This window comes from Muntiacus reevesi, chromosome 6 (genome assembly GCF_963930625.1).
Source record: "Muntiacus reevesi chromosome 6, mMunRee1.1, whole genome shotgun sequence".
NCBI classification, from domain to species: Eukaryota; Metazoa; Chordata; class Mammalia; order Artiodactyla; family Cervidae; genus Muntiacus; species Muntiacus reevesi.
Window position 1 is genome coordinate 61,308,227 of NC_089254.1, and position 22,247 is coordinate 61,330,473.

The 22,247-nt window shown below is 37.9% G+C and overlaps 1 protein-coding gene across 2 annotated transcripts in view; it reads left to right on the forward strand.

The window, feature by feature from the left end:
- Nucleotides 1-22,247, forward strand: part of PDE1C (phosphodiesterase 1C) — a 502,728-nt gene that overhangs the window by 436,735 nt on the left and 43,746 nt on the right. For both annotated transcript variants that reach the window (XM_065939408.1, XM_065939407.1), the window contains exons 16-17: nt 5,405-5,635; nt 12,053-12,130. In XM_065939408.1, the coding sequence (XP_065795480.1) occupies nt 5,405-5,635; nt 12,053-12,130 (309 nt within the window). The remainder of the gene's footprint in view (nt 1-5,404; nt 5,636-12,052; nt 12,131-22,247) is intronic.

Here is a 22,247-nt window from a genome sequence, read left to right on the forward strand (position 1 = left end):
GTAGGTGAAAAATTCTAAAGCTCTTGATATATGTTATCAAATTTCTTTCTGGAAAGTTTTTTTTTTTTTTTAACTAGACGTTCTCCTTCAGTAGAAGTGTAGTGGGAGTGCCATTTCTTTATATTTTTTCCCATTATTTTACTCTTGGGGATGTGTACATTTTTATTATTGATTCATAATAGCTCTTTATATATTAAGGATAGCAATTTTTCAGTTGACAAACTGTCTTGCAATTTCTATCCTACCTCCATCCAGTTAGTCAGTCAGTTTGTCCTGTGTCTTTTAACTTTGCTTATGGTCTTTCAAAATACATCTTATTTGTATTTTGCCAGAGATTAGCTTTGTATTTTTATTGAATTATGTCTCTGTCAATGTAAATGTGAAATAGTATATAATGATACTCCTTTGCAAATGCTGAGAAGTTTATTGAATTTTTAAAAATTTCCTCCATTGTCACTCAGTTTTTATTGAAATAATATAAGATTTTCACCCTGAGTGATTATAAATAAATTGTAAGTAAATTGCTATTTTATAATTCCTTGGTGGTTCAGATGGTAAAGGATCTGCCTGTAGTACAGGAGACCCGAGTTCAATCCTGGGTCGGGAAGATCCCCTGGAGAAGGGAATGGCAACCCACTCAAGTATTCTTGCCTGGAGAATCCCATGGACAGAGGAGCCTGGCAGGCTACAGCCCATGGGGTCACAAAGAGTCAGACAGAACTGATTTGTCGTAAGGAGTAATAATTAACTTATCCTTTAATATTATTTTAAATAATTGCATCAAGTTTTATATCCAACTTAACAAGTTATTTTTATTTAACACTATGATTTACTAGTATTTTTGCACATCATTACCATATTTTCCTCATTCTGAATTTTTAATGTTGACTGAATTTTTTTGTCAGCTGAAGCACTTTGGTTAAAAATTTTAGAAAGGTACCATGGAAACATCTTCTGAGTCCTGAAGTGGCTAGGAGTACCTTTATGTTGTACTTACATATTATCAAAAGTTGACTATTCAGAACTAATCTAGTATGTTGGTTGTCCTTTTGAAGTTAGTCTCTCTCCTTTTCTTTCTTTCTTTCTCTGCAGGTATTTTAGGTAGGCATTTCAGAGAATTATATTAAGAGATAATTAGCCCAATACCACTTTTAAGCTAAAGCCTATAGTATCATAATTTAGAAAAGCAAGTAAAATGAAGAAATCAATGTATTTCTCCAAGACTCCACAGACATTCAATGTGGGATAGAATTAGCTCTCAGGAGGAACAAACTAATAATTTATGGATCATGAGGGTTCTGTGCTACCTTAACTCTTAAGCTCCTTGTTTTTGGCCATTTTCATAATGATCACATCACCATACATAGTATGAACTGAAAGGCAGAAGGAAATGAGACTGAACTACAGCATTTGCTTTCTACTAGTCTAGAAGCCTAGGATGTTAAATCTAAACCCCCAAAAGTTCATTTGACATATATCCCAAAGTTCTTTGCATATATGTCATCTCTGGAACCTGTTATCATATACAAATTAATTGTTCTATCACCTGCTTTGTCTCATAGTAGAAAAGATTTAATGTATATTAATATTTCACCCTGAAAATATAAGGGGATCAGATTACAGTGTAACAGATGTATCTTCTGTAAGTTTATTTTTTCTTTTCTTATATATGTGTTTACTTGTTTTTGTTACTTATTTGGAGTAGTAGCACTGAATGCTGATGGCTGATCACATCAGCGTCAGATATTTCAGAGGTGTGAGGGGGAGATGGGAGTAGAGTAAGGCTGAGGACCATTTTAGAACCATCCACTGGAACACAGTTGCTGCAGGGAGAGGAACCATATCAAATCTGATTATGATGTCATAAAAGCTACCATTCATGAATTTAAACATTATTTGCCTGTTGTCAACTGTGCTGCTGCTGCTGCTGCTGCTAAGTCACTTCAGTCTTGTCCGACTCTGTGCAACCCCACAGACGGCAGCCCACCAGGCTCCCCCGTCCCTGGGGTTCTCCAGGCAAGAACACTGGAGTGGGTTGCCATTTCCTTCTCCAATGCATGAAAGTGAAAAGCGAATGTGAATTCGCTCAGTTGTGTCCGACTCTCAGCAACCCCATGGACTGCAGCCCGCCAGGTTCCTCTGCCCATGGGATTTTCCAGGCAAGAGTACTGGAGTGGGGTGCCATTGCCTTCTGTAGCTGACAACTACAGTTGTCAGCTGTAGTTAAGCCCAAACAGACTTGTTTCTGAAATGTACCACCCCCAGTTTTGTGGGTTTTTTTTTTTTTTTTTTTGCTAGATTTTCCATAGAAAATTGGTCTGACTCAGTTGTCAAATGAATTTTTATTGCTCAGATAATATGTTGTGCTCTTGTAGCAGACCAGAATTTAATGCCTTCAGCTTTTATCAAAATTACTTTTAACTTGGGGATATTCTGAGTGTTCAAAGTTTGCCACAAATTCAGAGGGGATTCTGTGATTTTACCTGATACCTGAGTATAAACGAATTATCTTCCCCCTTGCCCCACTTTCCCTCTCTGTATAGTAAGTACAGTCCTCTTTTTCTTACCTACAGTCAGGTACAGTCAAATGGCTAATTCTTTCAGGACAAGATTTCAGAGTGTGTATAATTTCTGTATTTTATACTGACCTGGATTGCTGATGATGGAATCAAGTCAGGTTCATAGGCAGATAGGGTGAATCATACCTATTGTGTACATTTCATGTAGAAATCAAGTACTTCATGAGCATCTGCTAGGTGACAGACATTATACTAAGCGCTGGGGGTTCAGTGATGGAGGTGACATTTGACCTGTGTTCTTGGGATACTACAGAAGCATGAGAGGAAGTCTGGATGAACATGAAAGGAGCCATTTTGGGCCTGAGCCTACTGAGGATGCCATCTTCGTGTATTCTGCAAGGGTATTCTTTTACTCTTTAGTTGCACCTTTCTATAGAAATCAGAAGACCTACCATATATGCACATAATTATGTGATTTTGTAAAGAAATTTTTCCTTACCTTTTTAAAGACAATTTTATTTATTTATTTATTTTTGGTTGTGCTGGGTCTTCGTTGTCGCGTAGGCTACTCTCTAGTTGTGGTGCATGGGCTACTTACTGCGGTCGCTTTTCCTGCTACAGAGCACAGGCTCTAGGGCACGTGGGCTTCACTGGTTGTGGCACATGGGCTCAGTAGTTGAGGTGCCCAGACTCGGGAGCACAGCCTCAATAGTTGTGGTACATGGGCTTAGCTGCCCCATGGCATTTGGAATTTTCCTAGACCAGGAATTGAATTCATGTCTCCTGCATTGGCAGGTGCATACTTTACCACTGAGCCACCAGGGAAGCCCTCCTTATCTTTACATTGTAAATTATAAATACATCCTGTTGGGAAGTAGAATGTCATTAAACAGTGAATTGCAAACATTTAAAATTTAAACCAATGCTTGTCAATCCCAATTGTGTGTTAGATCATCTGGAGAGCATTAAAAATATCCTGTTCATGCCACTCTCCCTTCAGAGTCAGATTTAATTTGTCTGAGATGAGGCCAATGTATTGGTTTGGTTGAGTGAACGGGTAGATGGATGAATCAGTGAAAGGATGAATGGAAACTTCATAATGTATTAAGGAGGACATCTGAGCCAGGCAAATTTAAGGGCAAGAAGCGTAAAATGAAGCCAGAGATCATAGACATGCATGAAGTATAATGCCATAAAGCCCTGTGAACATGTGAACCTGAAACCAAATCTGAGATTTGTGCTCTTTAGCAGCTGAAGCAAAGGGAAACACAATCACATGGATAATGACTCTGGTGCTCATTAGATTAAAAATGCTGTTGTCATCTATGAAAGTCAGATATTTGCAGGACTGAGACTAACCTAGAGAAATAAAGAGGACCCCTGGTTATGAGGTGTGGGATATTTGTAACACATTTAGAGGAAAAAAAAAGCAATTGGTCTTTCAGAGTGGAGGTGAAAGACCTTTTGAGTGATTTGAATGCTAGACAGTGAAGTCTCTAGACCCTAAAGGAGTATTAGTCTTTGTTAGGTATCTTCCATTGGTCTCTCTAGGTTACTTCCTACAACCAAGCTTCATTTCATTGCCTCCAGCCTTACATGTCCTTGGTCACTCGACCACATCACCTGTCACTAACCTCTTACTAAAGTTGATTTAACCATACTGGCCAACTCACTGTCCCTGGAACATACCAACCTTGGTCCAATCTTATGACCTTACATTTTTTATTTCCTCTGCTTGGAATGTTTTTTCCCTTTATTTTTGCATGGTCAACAGTTCATCATTCAAAATTTAGTTAAATCTCCTTCTTCCCCTCCTTATGTAACTCTACGTCCTTCACTATGCTGATCGTTTCTACCATATTACTCTGCTTTCCTTTTTTTGTAAAGCACCTGAAATTTATCTTAGTGATTCATTAGTTTAATTATTGTCTTTTCTACTCCTTAAGTCTTCTTGCTCACTACTGTATTCCCAGTGCCCAAAATGGTGTTTGACACTGTAGTTGCTCAATAAATATTAATTGAATGAATGTATCAAGTTTTTTATGAATCCTTGATGATAGGCAGTTACCCTATGTGTTTGGTTAAACATAGAGCCAGACCCTTTCAGTCAACCAAATTGTAAATAAGACTGATATCCTCTCATTAAAGAGGAAGACACAGATCAGGATCCCTGGCCATACTCAAGGCCACCTCTCATCTTGTTTGGAGACCATGTTTTTTATGAGGCTTCATTACCCTCTTCCCACTTTTAAATTCATAGTCAGTAGCCTGAAACTATATGATTCCAGTGGTGGTTTTTTCCAAGTCTTTTTGTTTTGTAATCAATTTTTTTATGTTTAAACTCCAGATCCTAAGCAAATGTACATGAAGCTTCAATTTTTACATTCAGTGAGGCTGTAGGAGAGTTTTGTAATGTCTCTGAGCCTTGATTTCACTTTTGAAAAATAGGGTTATGATAATAGTATATGCGATATAAGGTTGAGAATGAGAGGAAGTAATCCTTAAAAAGCACTTAGTATAATACCTGACACTGAGGATACTCAGGAGAACTTATTGATGATAATAGTAATATTAATAATGCCAGTTACAATGTTGGTTTATTAATTGTTATTATCCTTATTATTACTTTCTTCCTGCCCCTTCTTCTAACGTACTATTTTGGGAAGTGACATCACCACTGAACCGATTTTATAGGTTTCCTGAATATACATACCAATCTGACTTGAATTCATCAAAGTTATATTCCAAATACTTGGTAAACACCTTAGGTCATTTTAGTGCATTAATTCGCGATGCAAACTCTTGCTTTTGTTCAAAGAGACAATTCTCCTAATGGCATGACTTCTTACCTTCTCTCCACCTTTCCTGACTTGCCCCGGATGCAGAGGAGAAAGCCAAGAAGGAGGCGGAAGAAAAGGCTCGCCTGGCTGCAGAGGAGAAGCAAAAGGAAATGGAAGCCAAAAGCCAAGCTGAAGAAAGTGCGTCTGGCAAAGCTGAGAAAAAGACATCTGGGGAAACTAAGAATCAAGTCAACGGAACACGAACAAATAAAAGCAACAACCCTCATGGGAAAAATTCCAAACCTGAGAAGTCATCAGGAGAAAAGCAGCAGAATGGTGAGTAGAGTCGTGCTGGTGAAAGGCTCTTTTCAGGGTGTTAATGATATGATGAATGGACCCTGGCAAAGAACTGCCCCTGCAAGGACAGCTCACAGAGCAGGACTGCCTAGCCCTCCCAGCTGCTGTTGATCGCATCTCCCTGAGCTGTGGATCCCATCAGGATCCCATCAAAGGCAGCCAGACGTTTGCTTGGGCCTTTGTCTCTGGGGAGATTTGTACCTTTGGGCCCTGCCTAGCTGTACTGGAGACTGGCAAATGCCTGCTTTCTAAAGGAGAAATTCGTATTTAGCAATCCCAGTACAATTTCTTTTTTTTTTTTTTTTTTTTTAAATATTATTTTATTAGTTGGAGGCCAATCACTTTACAACATTTCAGTGGGTTTTGTCATACATTGACATGAATCAGCCATATAGTTACACGTATTCCCCATCCCGATCCCCCTCCCACCTCCCTCCCCACCCGACTCCTCAGGGTCCTCCCAGTGCACCAGTACAATTTCTGAGTGCTTAGCATCAGAATGGATGAATGGAAAGGCAGCTTTCTGTATGTACCTTCCCCCGGGAAGGCTGGGACTCAAGTCTGTGTAAGGTTTGTTCGGTCTGGGGACTGCAAGATGTAGTAAATGTCAAAGAAAACTTTGAGAAGAGGTGGTGTCTAACCTGGATTTTTAAATGCAGAAATTTGGGGGAACACAGGGACTTCTCAGCCATAGAGAATAAGATGACCTAAGGCACAGGGGCATGGAATTGGTTACCTTGTTTAAGGGAAGAGCAGGAAGTTCGGAGTCACTGGAGCTTTCAAGTGCCAGCTTGTGGCGAGGTTGTTTGGCAGTCTAACAGACCTGGATTCAAGTCACAGCTATGCCTCTCACTTTTTATGGTCTTGGCCAGGTTACTTAATCCTCCACTGTCTCTGTAAAATTGTGCATAATAATAGTTGCTCACAGCCTGGACCACTTGTGAACTTCCAACAATAATAAGGATAGCAAAAACAACAACAGAACAACTAGCATTTATTGATTATATACCAGATGCTGTTTTCAGTTCTCTCTTGGGAATTCTGTGGCAGTTTAGGAGTGTTAGGACTCAGTGCTTCTATTGCAGGGAGTCCAGGTTTGGTCCCTGGTTGGGGAACTAAGATCCTGCAAGCCACACTGTGAGTTAGCTGTGCTTGTATTTAGTCCTGTCCCACTCTTTGTGACCCTATACACTGTAGCCCACAGTGCCACTCTGTCCATGGGAATTTTTCAGGCAAGATTACTGGACTGGGTTGCCATTTCCTCCTCCAGGAGATTTTCCCAACCCAGGTATTGAACCTGTGTCTCCTGCGTCTTCTGCATTGGCAGGTGGATTCTTTACCACTGAACCCCCTGGGAAGCCTTCAAGTCGCACAGCTTTGCCCAAAAATAAATATAAAAGACCATACTTAAAAAAAATTTTTTAGTAAATAAATTCGCTCTTTACATATTCACTGTCTTGTCTGCCTGGTAGATCCAGGTGATCTCTTCTGAATGATCTAGCTATGACACTATGCCACTCAGGTAAATCAGAGGTATGTCGAAAGTACTTAGCGTTAACACTCCCCAAGTATTTTTGCAACTGACATATTAACATGTGGAATCAGAAAACAAGGTTTTAATACGTAAAATAATGCTAATAGCTCATATCATGCCTTAAGAGCTTTGCATAAATTCCTTCAGGTAAGCCCCAAGAGCACCCCAGGAAGCAAGGGAGGCCATCGTCTGACTCGCCCAGCCTATTAGCAGCCAGTTTCTGGAGCCTGCTCATAGCTAGTTGACTCTGTATTCAAGCATCATAGTCTGGCAAATATAGTCAATTTAATAAGAATTTATAATAGAACTGTTGAAGTTTTAGTGCATGTATGCTCAGTTGTGGTCAACTCTTTGTCATCTCGTGGACTACAGCTTGCCAGTCTCCTCTGTCCATGGGATTCTTCAGGCAAGAACACTGGAGTGGGTTGCAGTTTCTTCTCCAGGGCATCTTCCTGACCCAGGGACTGAACCTAGGTCTCCTTCATTGCCGGCAGATTCTTTACCATCTGGGCCACCTGGGAAGCCCTAGAGAGCAATGTAAAACACTCCTTTCTTCCCCTCCTAAGGAATGAACCAACTGAGAGAGAGATACAAGAATCAAAAAATGGTCAGAATATTAGCTCCACTGCCAGTGGAGCTGTGACGTGAAAAGCATAGAGTTGGTCTGCTGAGCACGTGGGCTTCTCACATATGGCCTAAACTAGGCTTAGCCCACCAGACACCAGCAGAGCAGATGGGCTCAGGTCTCGCTCCATCACTCCACCAGAGCAGGCTGTTTCTGCGGTAACAGAAAAGGGGTGTGTCTTGTGGAAAACACATCTCAAAGGGGGTTGAGGGCTGGACAGGGTGTGGCTGGGCTGAATCATGCATACTCAACTCTTCCTTTTAGATAAGCATCTCCTTCCCAAGGGAGGAGTATGTAAGGGCTGTGAGAAAGGCAAGACTTGTTTCTTCTCTACTTATTTCCTTTTAGGAATGTGGGTTTAAAATGCCTTTTCCTTAACTAAAAAAAAAGAAAAAGTCATTATTATGTCAGTAACACATATGGAATGCATAATATGTGGGTATAATAATGCACCAGACATTATAGGTGGGATTTTATACACATTAAATCATTTAAAAATGCTAACAACTGTATGAGGTAGATATACTCATTTCCATTTTGTAGATGAGGAAACTAAGACTTAGAGAGGTTAAATCAGTTGCTTAAGGCCAAGCAAGCATTCAGTAGAGATTTTAGGCCAAATTCCAGAATAATGTGGATCAAAATTCTATCTTCTTTTGCCAGCATGACCCTACTTGAGAGGTTAAGCACTATTGGGAAGAGCAGGAAATCAGAAGAACATTGAGACTCAACTCCTGTCCACAAAATGTTTATAATCTACTTCTTCCAGGGGTTGGCATACTCTATCTATAAAGGATCAGATAATAAATGTCATGCATTGCTGCCATTTGGTAACTACAGAGGCCTGTTTTAGCACAAAAGCAACCACAGATAACATGTAAACAAATGAAAATGGCTGTGTTGCAATAAAACTTTATTTATGAAAATTTAGATTCTCACATAACATTTAATAACCTTCTCTTTTTTATCAACCATTTAATAATACAAAAACTGTTCTTAGGTCGTGGGCCATATACAACCAGGCAATGGGGTCAGGTTTGGCCCCTGGGCCATAGTTATAAGGTCAGGAAATGAAACCAATGAATACAAATATGCTGGTCACAAAGGAGGTTATACATTCTATGAGACGGGTATAAATGAATACCCAGAGAGAGCAGAGGTGACAATAATCTATCAATATTTTGAAGATAATTAGGGGGAGAGCCTGAAAGGCACAAACAGGAATCCAAATTTTCAACTAGGCTGGGTTGATTCACGACTGTGTTTACTTCCCAAAGTAAGCACTGGCTTGCCATTTCCCTTAAAAATTAAGTATTAAATGAGAGGTGGGAAAATAAATCAATTTTGAGCAATAATAAGAAAGGCTGGTGGTGGTTCGGGACCGGGTTGCAGCAGCCTAATTAAAATGATTTGTAACTACACAGAAAGGCTCTTTTGTTCCCCCTGTTTATTGAATAACAGCTCATATCAGCTGTTAGTCCATTTTCAACCCATGGGAAGTTCCTAATAGACTCCATTCAAGGAACATCATCAGACAAACATACATCACTTTCCTGGCACCCTTCTTTGTGGCCGCCCAAGGTACTTTTAGGATAGAGCTGAAGGACCTTGACTCATTGGGATTCGAGAGGTTTGAGCCCCTATCCACAATCATGGGAACCCCTAAGCTTTGGTCTCCATCAAGGCACTTTCCCTCTCAGCCTCCCCAACCCTGACTGAGGAGAAGGCAGGCTGCCACAGGCTGCTGGCCAGCATCCAGCACACCCAACCTCTCCTGCTGACTTCCTGGCTTTGCTGCAACTGTGGGTAAAGCTCCAATGCAGGGCAATCTTGAAAGCTTAAAGTATTGTGCTTTAGGGGTATGAAGGCTCATTGAGGAAAGAAAGAGCATTTTTCTGCAGGGAATTGGTTTGACTGCAAGGCTAAAGATCATTCTTGAGTTCATTTTCTGTCATCCTTAACACAGGGAAAAGCCAGTGCTTGGACTGTTCCATGGGTCGCCAGAGGAATCCATCTACTTTGGCCGTTGGTGGTGGTAGTAACCGTGTGCTGCACTGAGACTCCTGCTCACACTCTGGCCAGAGTTGGCTCCCATTCCCCCAAGCTTAGAATTTGTCAAATTCCATTAAAACTATTTATTTTGTATTGCAAAACTACTTAGAATGTATTGCAACCTAATTATCTTGTATTATCCTCAGATAATTATCTTAAATTATCCTTGAATTCATCTTGAATTATCCTTGAATTATCTTGAATTAGCCTTACATAACCATTTCTTTATAAATCAGTAGACTAAAGTCATTTAGAAATGCCAACAGTAAATGGAAGTCTGAAATCTAGAACTTAAACTTCTTAGGGAAGTTGCAAAATACAGTGCTTGAGAACTTGGCCTCTAAAATCAGACCCATATGTGTATGTTATGGTCAATTACTTTACTTGTGCTTCAGGTTCCATAGCTATAAAATTGAGATGTTGATACGAGTCTCACATCCATTCTCTGTTAGTCTATTTAATATTTAAGCAAAAACAGTCAGTTGGTCATTTGTCAGATCAACGGTTTAAACCACATCTAAAGTAGACAACAGGAGCAATTTTGCTGCAGAAGGAGATACTTCTGCAAAGTTTGGGAGAGATGGGGCCTGAGAGTGTGTGAAACACAGAAAGGCTGGCAGTCAATTGCAACTCAACACAGTTGGCCTGACCAGTGTGTGAACTTGCAGTGAACTCAAGGCAAAATTCAAATTTGGAAGACATCCTCAATCATTTCGTGACTTATAATTCAGCATATTGATCACTTAGTGAATGAATCTTAGATGAATTTGTTTACTTTCAATAATAGTATCTTCATAATGGGATTGCTGTACAAATTTAGTGAAGTGATGCACGCAAAGCATTTAGCATACTGCCTGGCACAAAGAAAGTAGAAAGGGTAAATGTAGCCCTCCCACCATGGGCCCTATTCCCCCCTCTTCCTGGATGCAATAATTATTAGGGTCTTTTTGCTTAAATAATGCCAGTAATTCAGTAGTAACCTATTCTTGGTTTCATGTAGGCTAGAAAGAAAACTGCCATCAGTATGATTTGTAAGAAAAATATCTGAAACTTGAGAGCAAATTTGAGAAAAATGTTGCCATGTCCTTTCAATGCTAAAAAGGCATATTTTCAAACAGATCTGCCCAAGGATTATTTAACTATCTTGGGCAGCGAACATTTTCTGTGTAGGCCCAAATAGTAAATATTACTGGCTTTGTGTCTCTGTTGTAACTATTCAACTCTACCACTGCAGCTACAGACTATATGTAAATGAATGGGTGTGGCTAGGTTCCAATAAAACTTTACATCCAGAAATGATAACAGGCCAGACTGGCTCATGGACTGGCTCATGACTTGCTGACTCCTTGCTTTAGGAGAACATGACTATGTTTAGCTTCATCATTTACTATTTGACTCAAGCCTAGGTACTGTGACATTCCATGAGAACTTATAGATTGTTGACTATTAAGGATGATAACCCCAACAATTAACACTTTTATTTGCTCTGTAGGACATAACCAGTTTTGTCTGTAACCTAGTAATCTTATTTTAATGTATTTCTAAAACACCCAGAAATAGCCATTTCTTTATTATCTTCCTGGTTCCCTCATAAATGAATTAAATAAATTTTTGACATGCATTCACTCTACATTTGTGTGCATAGTGTTTTTTAACTTTTTACATATTACACTTCAACAAACTCATTAATTAAAGTACCACTTTACAGGTCTGTTTTAGAATAACAGCCGTCATTAAGTGAAGTGCGAGATAGTACATTCAATACTTTAAATGCATTTGTCCTTATATTATGTCTATAAAGTAGGCATTATTATTCCCATTTTGCAGCTAAGGAAAAGCACATAGAAGTTAAACAGTAGCTATTAATTGATATAACTTAGAGTAACCCAGGTTTTTCCTCACTCCACAGCTTAACAGTAAAGCTTAACTGCCTGCCTTGAAAAATAAACATCATTGACTTAAGTACAATCCTGTTTAACGTGAACTTTTAGTCTTGATTTCCAGATCATAATCCAACTTCCAGGACCTAATCCAATTTCCTGATATTTACACATAGACGTATAACCCCTCAAGACTAAATTTATGCAGTACTTTGTTTTCTTTTTTTATCTTGACAGGTTTAAAGATATTTATAACTTCCCCTTGGCTTTATACATATACTGTTTGTCATGTTTATTACTTTCAGGTGACTTGAAAGATGGTAAAAATAAGACAGGCAAGAAGGATCAATCTGATGTCGGAAATGATTCAAAGAAAACAGATGGTAAGAGCATAATTCCCATTATATTTTTCCATAAAATGTGCAATTTAATGCAAGCTTGTTAGAGTTACACATAAAGTTGAAATTGTGACTCTTAATATAGCCTTATACCCCCTAAAAACATTCACTACATTTAAAGAGTACTGTTATCCCTTTTTCAATAATTTATAAATTATTATTGTATCGGTTCCCTTCCACGATACTTTCTCCATTACAAATGCATTCTATACTCTTTCTTTTCCCACTTGCCATTTTTCATTTTAAACTTTTTGAAAAGTTGATTCTGGGATTGTTGAATGGAATGGAATGGAATATAAATCTTAATGAATTATTCAATATAAATGGGAAATGTGCCACATTTTCAGTTTTTTTTAACCTTTAATGAGTTACTGCTTTTGTGAAAAACAAAAACAGAAATCTGTTCAGTGTTATCAGTATGTCAGGAGAACCAAGTACTTGAATGTGGGTAGCTGTAGAATAAGGGTTTGGTCAGCAAGAGTATGTTTTAAAGGCAAGTTTTGAATGAGAATCCAAAACCAGCTAGAATGAACCTACATTGTAATGGGCTTCATGAGCACTGCTTTTGCTTTGCATAAATAACATTCTAGTCTTTCTAAAATCTGAAAGTTCAACTTCTATTACCCTCCAAACATTGGACCATTTGATTGAAAAAACTTTTCTCACCTTTTATGTAATCCTCCTGTTTCAGTTATAACATGCACTCATTCCTAGTTATACATATACATGATATTAAGCTAAAAATGAAAATTTTAGGGAGTAGTCTTTGTTAGGGACCCAGGCGCTAGTGGTAAAGAATCTACCTGCCAATGCAGATTAGACATAAGAGACGTGGATTCAGTCCCTGGGTTGGGAAGATCCCCTGGAGTAGGGCATGGCAACCCCCTCCGGTATTCTTGCCTGGAGAATCCCATGGACAGAGGAGCCTGGTGGATTGCAGTCCGTGGGGTCGCACAGAGTCAGACATGACTGAAGTGGTTTAGCACACACAGCACACAGACTCTTTGAACCATACCTCCCTGCAAACATTGTATTGGATGCTAAACTGTTCTTTGAAGAGTTTAGTTATTCAAAGAAGAACAAATGCAGGGTAATCAGGTTGAGGAGTGAGAATTTTAAATGCTCCTCCTCATACATCTGTTGAAAAGAATCTCCTTAAGTTTTTATCTCTAAGCCATTGTGATGTGCTCTCTTTACCCATATGCATGAAATCAGTTCTTTCCTTGAAGATCATTCAAATAGTTCACTCTAGGTGTCTTGTCACTTATACCTGGGGAACACACATGTCCAATTTTTTTTCCATATTGTTTATGCAAATGGAAGTTATTTGCTTAATACATACCCTCCTTGATTGATTGTGACTAAGGTGTGAATTATAGGGAGAGAAAACAGAATTCCTAATGATGGCCTCTTAGCCAGATTCTGTTATGGGTAAGGTTTATTCAAGTACCAGACATCATTACACCAAGTTAAGGTAACACAAGCCAGAATATGTATAGTAGACGAGAATGGTGTTAGTTATAAACCCAGCACCTAGACACCTAACCCAGCCTGTATCCAGTGACTGACCCATCTGAATTCCTACAGCATAAAAAGCCCAGAATAAATCAATTCCCAGATCTTTAATGTGGATTCTTGAATCTTGTTGCATTTTTGTATTATACTATAAATAACTGTTATAATGTATTCATGTGAGCATTATAGTTTAAATTTTATTACCTTCATTAGGCCCCTTTACCTGTGTCCTTTTTAATTGAATTATCACCAGATGTTTTAAATAATTAAAACTTCTTTTTGGTGGGGAGAAGTTATGAAATAGATACTTTGTTTTATTGTACAAAAAAGTATAAAGCTTGATTATTTAATGAACAGGATTCTTGATCCCATAGGGCAGTGAGCAGGAGGCAGTAAATAAAGAAGGGACATTTTCTGATGTCTATACTTTTTCCTTCCATAACTTTAACCTTCACTGATTCAAATAGGGTCTGGTGTGTCCCTATACTTTTAAGTTTGGACATGAACAACTGTGTATTTTAATTTCATTGATGGTCCAACATGACATCAGTAATTACCATTGCTTTGGTATCATCAGGAAGTAGACCATTGTGCTTTAGTTACTTGTGCTATCTTATCTTAACCCAATATCTCATCAGGAGTAAAGTTATTTCTTGGTGGCATGAAGTAGAAAAGAATTTGTTCAGCTTCCTGTACCCATTCTCCTTTGGTCATTAAAACTCTCTTCTTTAGAAAAAAATTTTTATGTAATAAGCACAATATAATGGGATCAAATAAACAGTATAGAAAATTAAGGGCTTCCATGGTGGCTCAGACAGTAAAGAATCCACCTGCAATGCGGGAGACCTGGGTTTGACCCCTGAGTTAGGAAGATCCTCTGAAGGAGGGTATGGCAACCCACTCTAGTATTCTTGCCTGGAGAATCCCCATGAACAGAGGAGCCTGGTGGGCTACAGTCCTTAGGGTCGCAAAGAGTCAGATACAACTGAGCGACTAAGCACACATAGAAAATTAAAACACTTTGCATCTCTACTAGGGTGTTTTCAGTTCTTATCGGAAGATCTAACAGCATATTGGTTAAGCTCCTAGGTTCTGAAGCCGGATATTTTTGTTTAAATCTCACCTCTACCACTTACCAGTTTTCTTAACTTTGGACAGTTAATATTATTTTAAAAATGAACTGCCAGCTGGATGGAGAAATTTGAGGTGCCTCTCCCTCTCTCTTTGTCCCTGGAATGCATGACCTGCCTACTCTTTCTGAGCAAGGAGCTTTTCCAAGGATGCAGCCTTGAGAGAGTGAGGCAATGTTGCGATCATCTACACTGAATACATGATTAAAACACAGTTAAAGCTTCTACATGAGCTTTTGAGATCCTCGCTGGCAGATGCACAGAGCTACTTGTCTTAAAGTCTGCATGAGACAAGTCTCTTATGAGATCACCTGGAGAAGGAAATGGCAGTCCACTCCAGTATTCTTGCCTGGAGAATTCTATGGACAGAGGAGCCTGGCTTGCTACAGTCCATGGGGTTGAAAAGAGTCGGACATGACTGAACGACTAATACAGAGTTATAATAGACTTCAGAATTTATTATAGTTTTGAACCATAGGAATAATCACATAAAAATTTAATTTAGAGTGATATCTCAAAGTTTAGACATCTCATTTAATATATTGGAAATTTAGTTTGAAAGACGTGTTAGTAAATGTAGCATTGCATTGAGCTTAGAGCATGGATTTAGATCAGAAAGAACTAAGTTCCTGTGCCAACAACAGTGGTAGTCCTATGGCCTTGGATGAATTATAATCTTACTGCGCTTCTGTCATTATCATCTATAAGAGCGGTGATAAAGATTCTTCATAGGGGTTGGAAAGCAACTGAAACACTGCTGTCTATATGCTAATGCTCAATATATGTTAGTTTTCCTAAAAATGATATGTATATCAGTTATATATATTCATTTTTAGAAACTATCTAATGACAAACAGATACACTTTGAACATTTCTTTTTAATGGCTCTTACTACATCTGATGACCAAGGAGAGTCAATTTAACTATTTTTAATGCCCCTACCCTTAGTACAACCCCTGGGAACCAGCTCTAATTTTTGAAAGGGAGTGTCCGAGCACAATTCAGTGTCCAGTGTGATCAAACCCACTCTGTTTAGAAGTTTCAATATTGTATACGTTCAGAAAGAAACCCAGTGGAAACTAGACCACAGTTGGTTATTCCCAAACTCCAATGAGCAGTGACAGACAGAGAGGGAAGGAGCATGTGCTGAAAGGGGTAAATTACCTACTGGCATAATGAACACTTTGCAGTTGTAAATTATCTCTGTCAGGCTGCTGAAGTACTGTTTAATACCCTGCAGCACTAATTTTTCTAACTGACTTCAAAGAATGAATGCTCTTTGACAAATACCTTGTTTATTCTTAGGGAGAAATGTACTAACATAGAAAGATCTAGGCTTCTGAGCCAAGATTCTCTCAGGGCCTAAAGTTTTCATGATCATTGGAAGGCTTGTAAGGTACTATGTGAATAAATTATTTTCAATGTGTTTTTAGTCATGTTTTAAACAGCATAGCTATAATTTTTATAGTTGCCCAGAAATATGAAGTTGCCTTTAACTTTACTTCACTGCATTAACAGAGATATAAGAGATAGCCACTGTTTGTGTCTCTCAAATGATTGATTGTAATTAGGCCCTGCAAGGTTATTTATCAAGTCCCAGCAAGAATTTTTCCTTTATTGAATGTTCTGAGAAGTAGAATGCTTAAAGATGTTGGTTCATGAAATTTTGGTCAGTTGTGAAGAGTTGACATCTACTTCTCCAAAGAGGATGACCAAGAATTAGATTTAGCCTTCCACTTGAAACATTTTTTAATAAACACAATGTATGTGGAAGAGTGGTTTTCAAGAGATGAAGACATTAAGAAATATTGGACATCATGAAATGAAAACAGTCTGTCTAAGAGACAAGAAGCAAGTGAAGTGAGCCCTACAATTGCCTCAGCTTGCTGCGATTAGTGGGTTTCCAGGCAGACCTGAGGGACTCCTTGAGCTGAGGAGTTGACTGAGGATCCAGGGAGGCTAAAGTGGCTATGATTAGCAGGATGAAGTATCAGAGAGAATAGAGCTGCAGAGAGATAGAACTCTAGAAATCTGAAGAGCATTCATCAGAGTACTGATGGGCCCATTTAATAAGGAAACTACCTGAGACCAGGAACGAACCACTCAAGAGGTCTAGAGGGAACAGTCCTGATCTTTACATTTGACAAAGAGCAGTAAAAGTGCCCATTCCCTCTAGCCAGATTAGAATCCTTCATAATTCAAAGAGAATTGGTCATAATACTCATAATTGTCTTGCCTTAGCTGGGGAATAATTCAGTTCAGTTTAATAGCTCAGTCGTGTCTGACTCTTTGCAGCCCCATGAACCACAGCACGCCAGGCCTCCCTGTCCATCACCAACTCCCGGAGTCCACCCAAACCATGTCCATTGAGTTGGTGATGCCATCTAACCGTCTCATCCTCTGTCGTCCCCTTCTCCTCCTGCCCTCAATCTTTCCCAGCATCAGGGTCTTTTCAAATGAGTCAGCTCTTTGCATCAGGTGGCCAGAGTATTGTAGTTTCAGCTTCAACATCAGTCCTTCCAATTAACACCCAGGACTGATCTCCTTTAGGATGGACTGGTTGGATCTCCTTGCAGTCTGAGGGACTCTCAAGAGTCTTCTCCAACACCACAGTTCAAAAGCATCAATTCTTCGGCACTCAGCTTTGTTTATAGACCAACTCTCACATCCTTGACTACTGGAAAAACCATAGCCTTCACTAGGTGGACCTTTGTTGGCAAAGTAATGTCTCTGCTTTTTAATATCTTGTCTAGGTTGGTCATAACTTTCCTTCCAAGGAGTAAGTGTCTTTTAATTTCAAGGCTGCAATCACCATCTGCAGTGATTTTGGAGCCCAGAAAAATAGTCAGCCACTGTTTCCACTATTTACCCATCTATTTGCCATGAAGTGATGAGACCAGATGCCATGATCTTAGTTTTCTGAAAGTTGAGTTTTAAGCCAGCTTTTTCACTCTCCTCTTTCACATTCATCAAGAGGCTCTTTAGTTCATCTTCACTTTCTGCCATAAAGGTGGTGTCATCTGCATATCTGAGGTTATTGATATTTCTCCCGGCAATCTTGATTCCAGCTTGTGCTTCCTCCAGCCCAACATTTCTCAGGGGAATAATTACTTGTAGGCTAAATGTAGCTTTAGTCTCACCTAACAAATCTTTAAAAAATTTTTTTAAATATTTTAAAAAATTTATTTTTAATTGAACGATAATTGCTTTGCAATATTGTGTTGGTTTTTCTGCCATACATCTCTTAAAATTGAGATATAAGAGGATCAAAGTGTTTCTAAATAGCTGCATCCCAAAATGAGGGTTTTGTGAGTGTGTGTGTGTGTGTGTGTGTGTGTGTGTGTGTGTAAAAATATATAGTATTAAGCAAGCTAAAATTCACAATGTCTAACATCCAATCAAAAGTTACTGGACATGCAAAGAGGCAAGAAAATACTATCCATAAAAAGAAGAAAATAACAACCAATTGAAACCATCCCAGAACTGAAACAGATGTTAGAATTAGCAAACGAGAATTTTAAAGTAGTTCTTACAACTGTTACCCGTATGTTTGAAAGATGAGTGGAGACATGAAATATATAAAAAAAGATTAAATCAAATGTCTAGAGGTGAGAACTACAAGGTCTGATATGAAAAATATACTGGACGGTATTAACTAAATAACATTGGATGAGATTAATAACAAATACACCAGGTATGATTAGACATTGTAAAAGAGTAGTGAGAACTAGCAATAGAAATTATCTGAAATGAAACACAGAAAGTAAGCATAGAAATTGTAAAGAGCCTCAGTGAGTTGTAAGGCACCTTCAAGCAGCCTAATGTATGTGTAATTAGAGTCCTAAAGTAAAGAAGAAAGAAGGGAGGAAAGAATATTTGATGAAGTCATGGCTAAAATTTTGCTGGATGATAAGTTCATTAGCTTAAGAATCACAATAAGACACAAGCACAAGGATTATGAAGAAAATTATACCAAAAGCTTATCATAATCAAATTACTCCAAACCAGTAATGAACAGAAAAAATTTTAAAACAGCTGGAGAAAAGAGGATACATATATAGAAATGAACAAAGATAAGGATAACAGTAGGTATCTCATCAGAAACAATGCAAATGAGAAGACAGTAGAACAACATCCTTAAAGGGCTAAGAGAAAAAATTTGATCAAAAGTTTTATACCCAGCAAAAATATCTTTCAGATACAAAAACTGAAAGAATTCGTTTCTGGTAGACCTACACTACAAGAAATATTAAAGAATGACAGAAGGATGGCTAATGCCAGATGGATCAAAGTATTGGGGAGCACTAAAAATGGTAACTAAATGGATAAATATGCAATATTTTTTCTTATCATTTAAATGTTTTGACTAAATAATTGACTGTTTGAACAAAATATATTTTGGGTTATAGTATATATATAACAAATATATGACAAAAATAGCATAAAAATCTGGAGAGGAGAAATATATGCTATTGTAAAATTCTGATATTTTACATGAAGTGATACAATATCATTGGAAAGTAGATTGAGATAAATTAAGAGCATTTACCGTAAACTCTAAAACAATTGCTAAAATAACAAAATAATGACATATAACTAATAAACCAAAAGAGATAAAATGAAATCATAAGAATAACTAATCCAAAAGAAGGTAGAAAAAAATGAGAACAAAGAATAGATGAGACAAACAGGAAACAAATAGCAAAACTATAAACACTAAGCATTATGCTGTATCTTCCTTCTAAATATTGTTTTATTTAGTGAAATGCCACAAACTGATATGTAGCATTTTTATTCCCATTTCATTCAAAATATTTTCTAATTTTTTTTTTTTACTTCTACATTAATCTAAGGGCTCCTTAGGTAGTATATTATTTAGTTTCTAAGTATTTTCCAGAGACGATTGAAATTTAAGTTCTTTCTAAATTGAACTATAGATTCCATGTCATCCATTAAAATCCTAGCAGGCTTTTGGGGTAGAAATTGACAAGCTCGTTTTAAAATTTATGTGTAAATGCTAAGTACTCAGAATAGACAAAGCAGCTTGGGAAAAGAAGGAAAAAGTTGGAAGACTAAACAGGTAAGCCTGCTTTCAAGACTTATAAATCTGTAATAATCAAGGCCGTATAGTGTTGGCATCCAGATAGAGAAGTGGGTCTATGGAAGAAACTAGAAGTTCCAGATCCACATGTATATGGATATATGACTTTTGACATTGTCGGACAAATAAATTTCATATTGACAGTAAATGAAAGGTAGATTCTGCTATAGAAGACTTGTTGATGCTGAAATGAATACTTTTGACCAATGTGTTGTTTTGATTGTCATTTTACTATAAAATGTATCCTTCATGTACACTGGAATGCTCACATTTACTGGCCAGTCAGTGGTTTCTTTCTTCTGAAGGAAAAGCTACTTAGGAGGTCAGTTCAGACCAGAAAGTTGCCTGGTAAGCTGAGAATGTAGGGGTATAGGGGAAGTTAGTTGATGCATTGTAACTTGAAAGTAAAATGTCTTGAAACTTCTGTTTCTACCTTTGGGATGGGTGTGCCAAGAAAAGTGAATAGGAACGATCTTGTGTACCTTAGATCCTGACAGTGCAAGAAGCAGCCCTCCATGGCATCCATTTTACATCTAGTCTCCTTTTGGATCTCACATTCAGTATCAGATATGTTGATATTTGGGATAGATTCACACTGTTAATTTTCAGTCTTTGCTTGCCTGGACCTTGGTCTTGATGAAACTTCTTTGATTTCAAGGCAGAGATCCTCAAACTTGTTTTTCTTATTTTCTTTTCCTATCATATAAGCCTAACATATTATCATAAACTCTGCATACTCCCCAAAGTATGCCCAGATCATGAACCTTGGTGGGTAAAATAGGCCAAAGATGATGAACAGTTTTGGGAACACCAGCTGGTACCCTGTCCTTTTCTCTTATAGGCAAGATGGTGCTAGCTATAACAATAACTTTGAATCCTTTCTAATTTACTTTAAAAATTAAACCTGTGAGACTGTAGTGCTAAACTGGTTTTAACAATGAATGATTTACAATACACTTCACCATTGATCATGCTGCTAAAGCCAACACTAGTGCTGGGAGGCAGTTTCTACAAATAGTTAATCCAATCCTTTGGGTTTTTTTACTTCTTTCTTCTCAGGGGATAACATTTGTTAGTTTCATTGTAGCCTTCTATGGATTGACAAAAGGTCTATTTCTTTTTTCTAGCTTCCTTTTTTTTTTTTCTTTTTATTTTTTTTATTGAAGGATAATTGCTTTACAGAATTTTGTTGTTTACTGTCAAATCTCAACATGAATCAGCAATAGATATACATATATCCCCTCCCATTTGGACCTACCTTCCACCTCCCTACCTATCCCATCCCTCTAGATTGATACAGAGCCCCTGTTTGAGTTTCCTGAGCCACATAGCAAATTCCCATTGGCTATCTATTTTACATATGGTAATGTAAGTTTCCATGTTACTCTTTCCATAGCCCTTCTCCCCTTGTCCATAAGTCTATTCTCTATGTCTGTTTCTCCATTGCTGCACTGTAAATACATTCTTCAGTACCATTTTTCTAGATTCCACATATGTGCATTAGAATACAATATTTATCTTTCTCTTTCTGACTCACTTTACTCTCTATAATAAGTTCTAGGTTCATCCACCTCATCAGAACTGACTCATATGCATTCATTTTTATAGCTGAATAATATTCCATTGTGTATATGTACCACAACTTCTTTATCCATTCATCTGTCAATGGACAGCTAGGTTGCTTCCATGTTCTAGCTATTGTAACTAGTGCTACCATGAACAATGGGATACATGTATCTTTTTCAATTTGGTTTCCTCAGGGTATATGTCTAGTAGTGAGATTTCGGGGTCATATGGTGGTTTTATTCTTGTTTTTTAAAGAATCTCCATACCGTCTTCCATAGTGGCTGTATCAATTTACATTCCCACCAACAGTGCAAGAGTGTTCCCTTTTCTCCACACCCTCTCAAGCATTTACTGTTTGTAGACTTTGATGATGGCCATTCTGACCAGTGTGAGGTGATATCTCATTATAGTTTTGATTTACGTTTTTCTAATAATGAACAATGTTGAGCATCTTTTCATGTGTTTGTTAGCCATCTGTATGTCTTCTTTGGAGAAATGTCTGTTTAGGTCTCTTTCCCACTTTTTGATTGGGTTGTTTGTTTTTATGTCATTCATGGAGTTGTATGAGCTGCTTGTATATTTTGGAAATTAATCCTTTGTCATTTGTTTCATTTGCTATTATTTTATCCCATTCTGAGGGTTGTCTTTTCACCTTGCTTATAGTTTCCTTTCCTGTGTAAAAGCTTTTAAGTTTAATCAGGTCCCCCTTATTTACTTTTGTTTTTATTTCCATTACTCTAGGAGGTGGGTCATAGAGGATCTTGCTTTGATTTATGTTATCAAGTGTTCT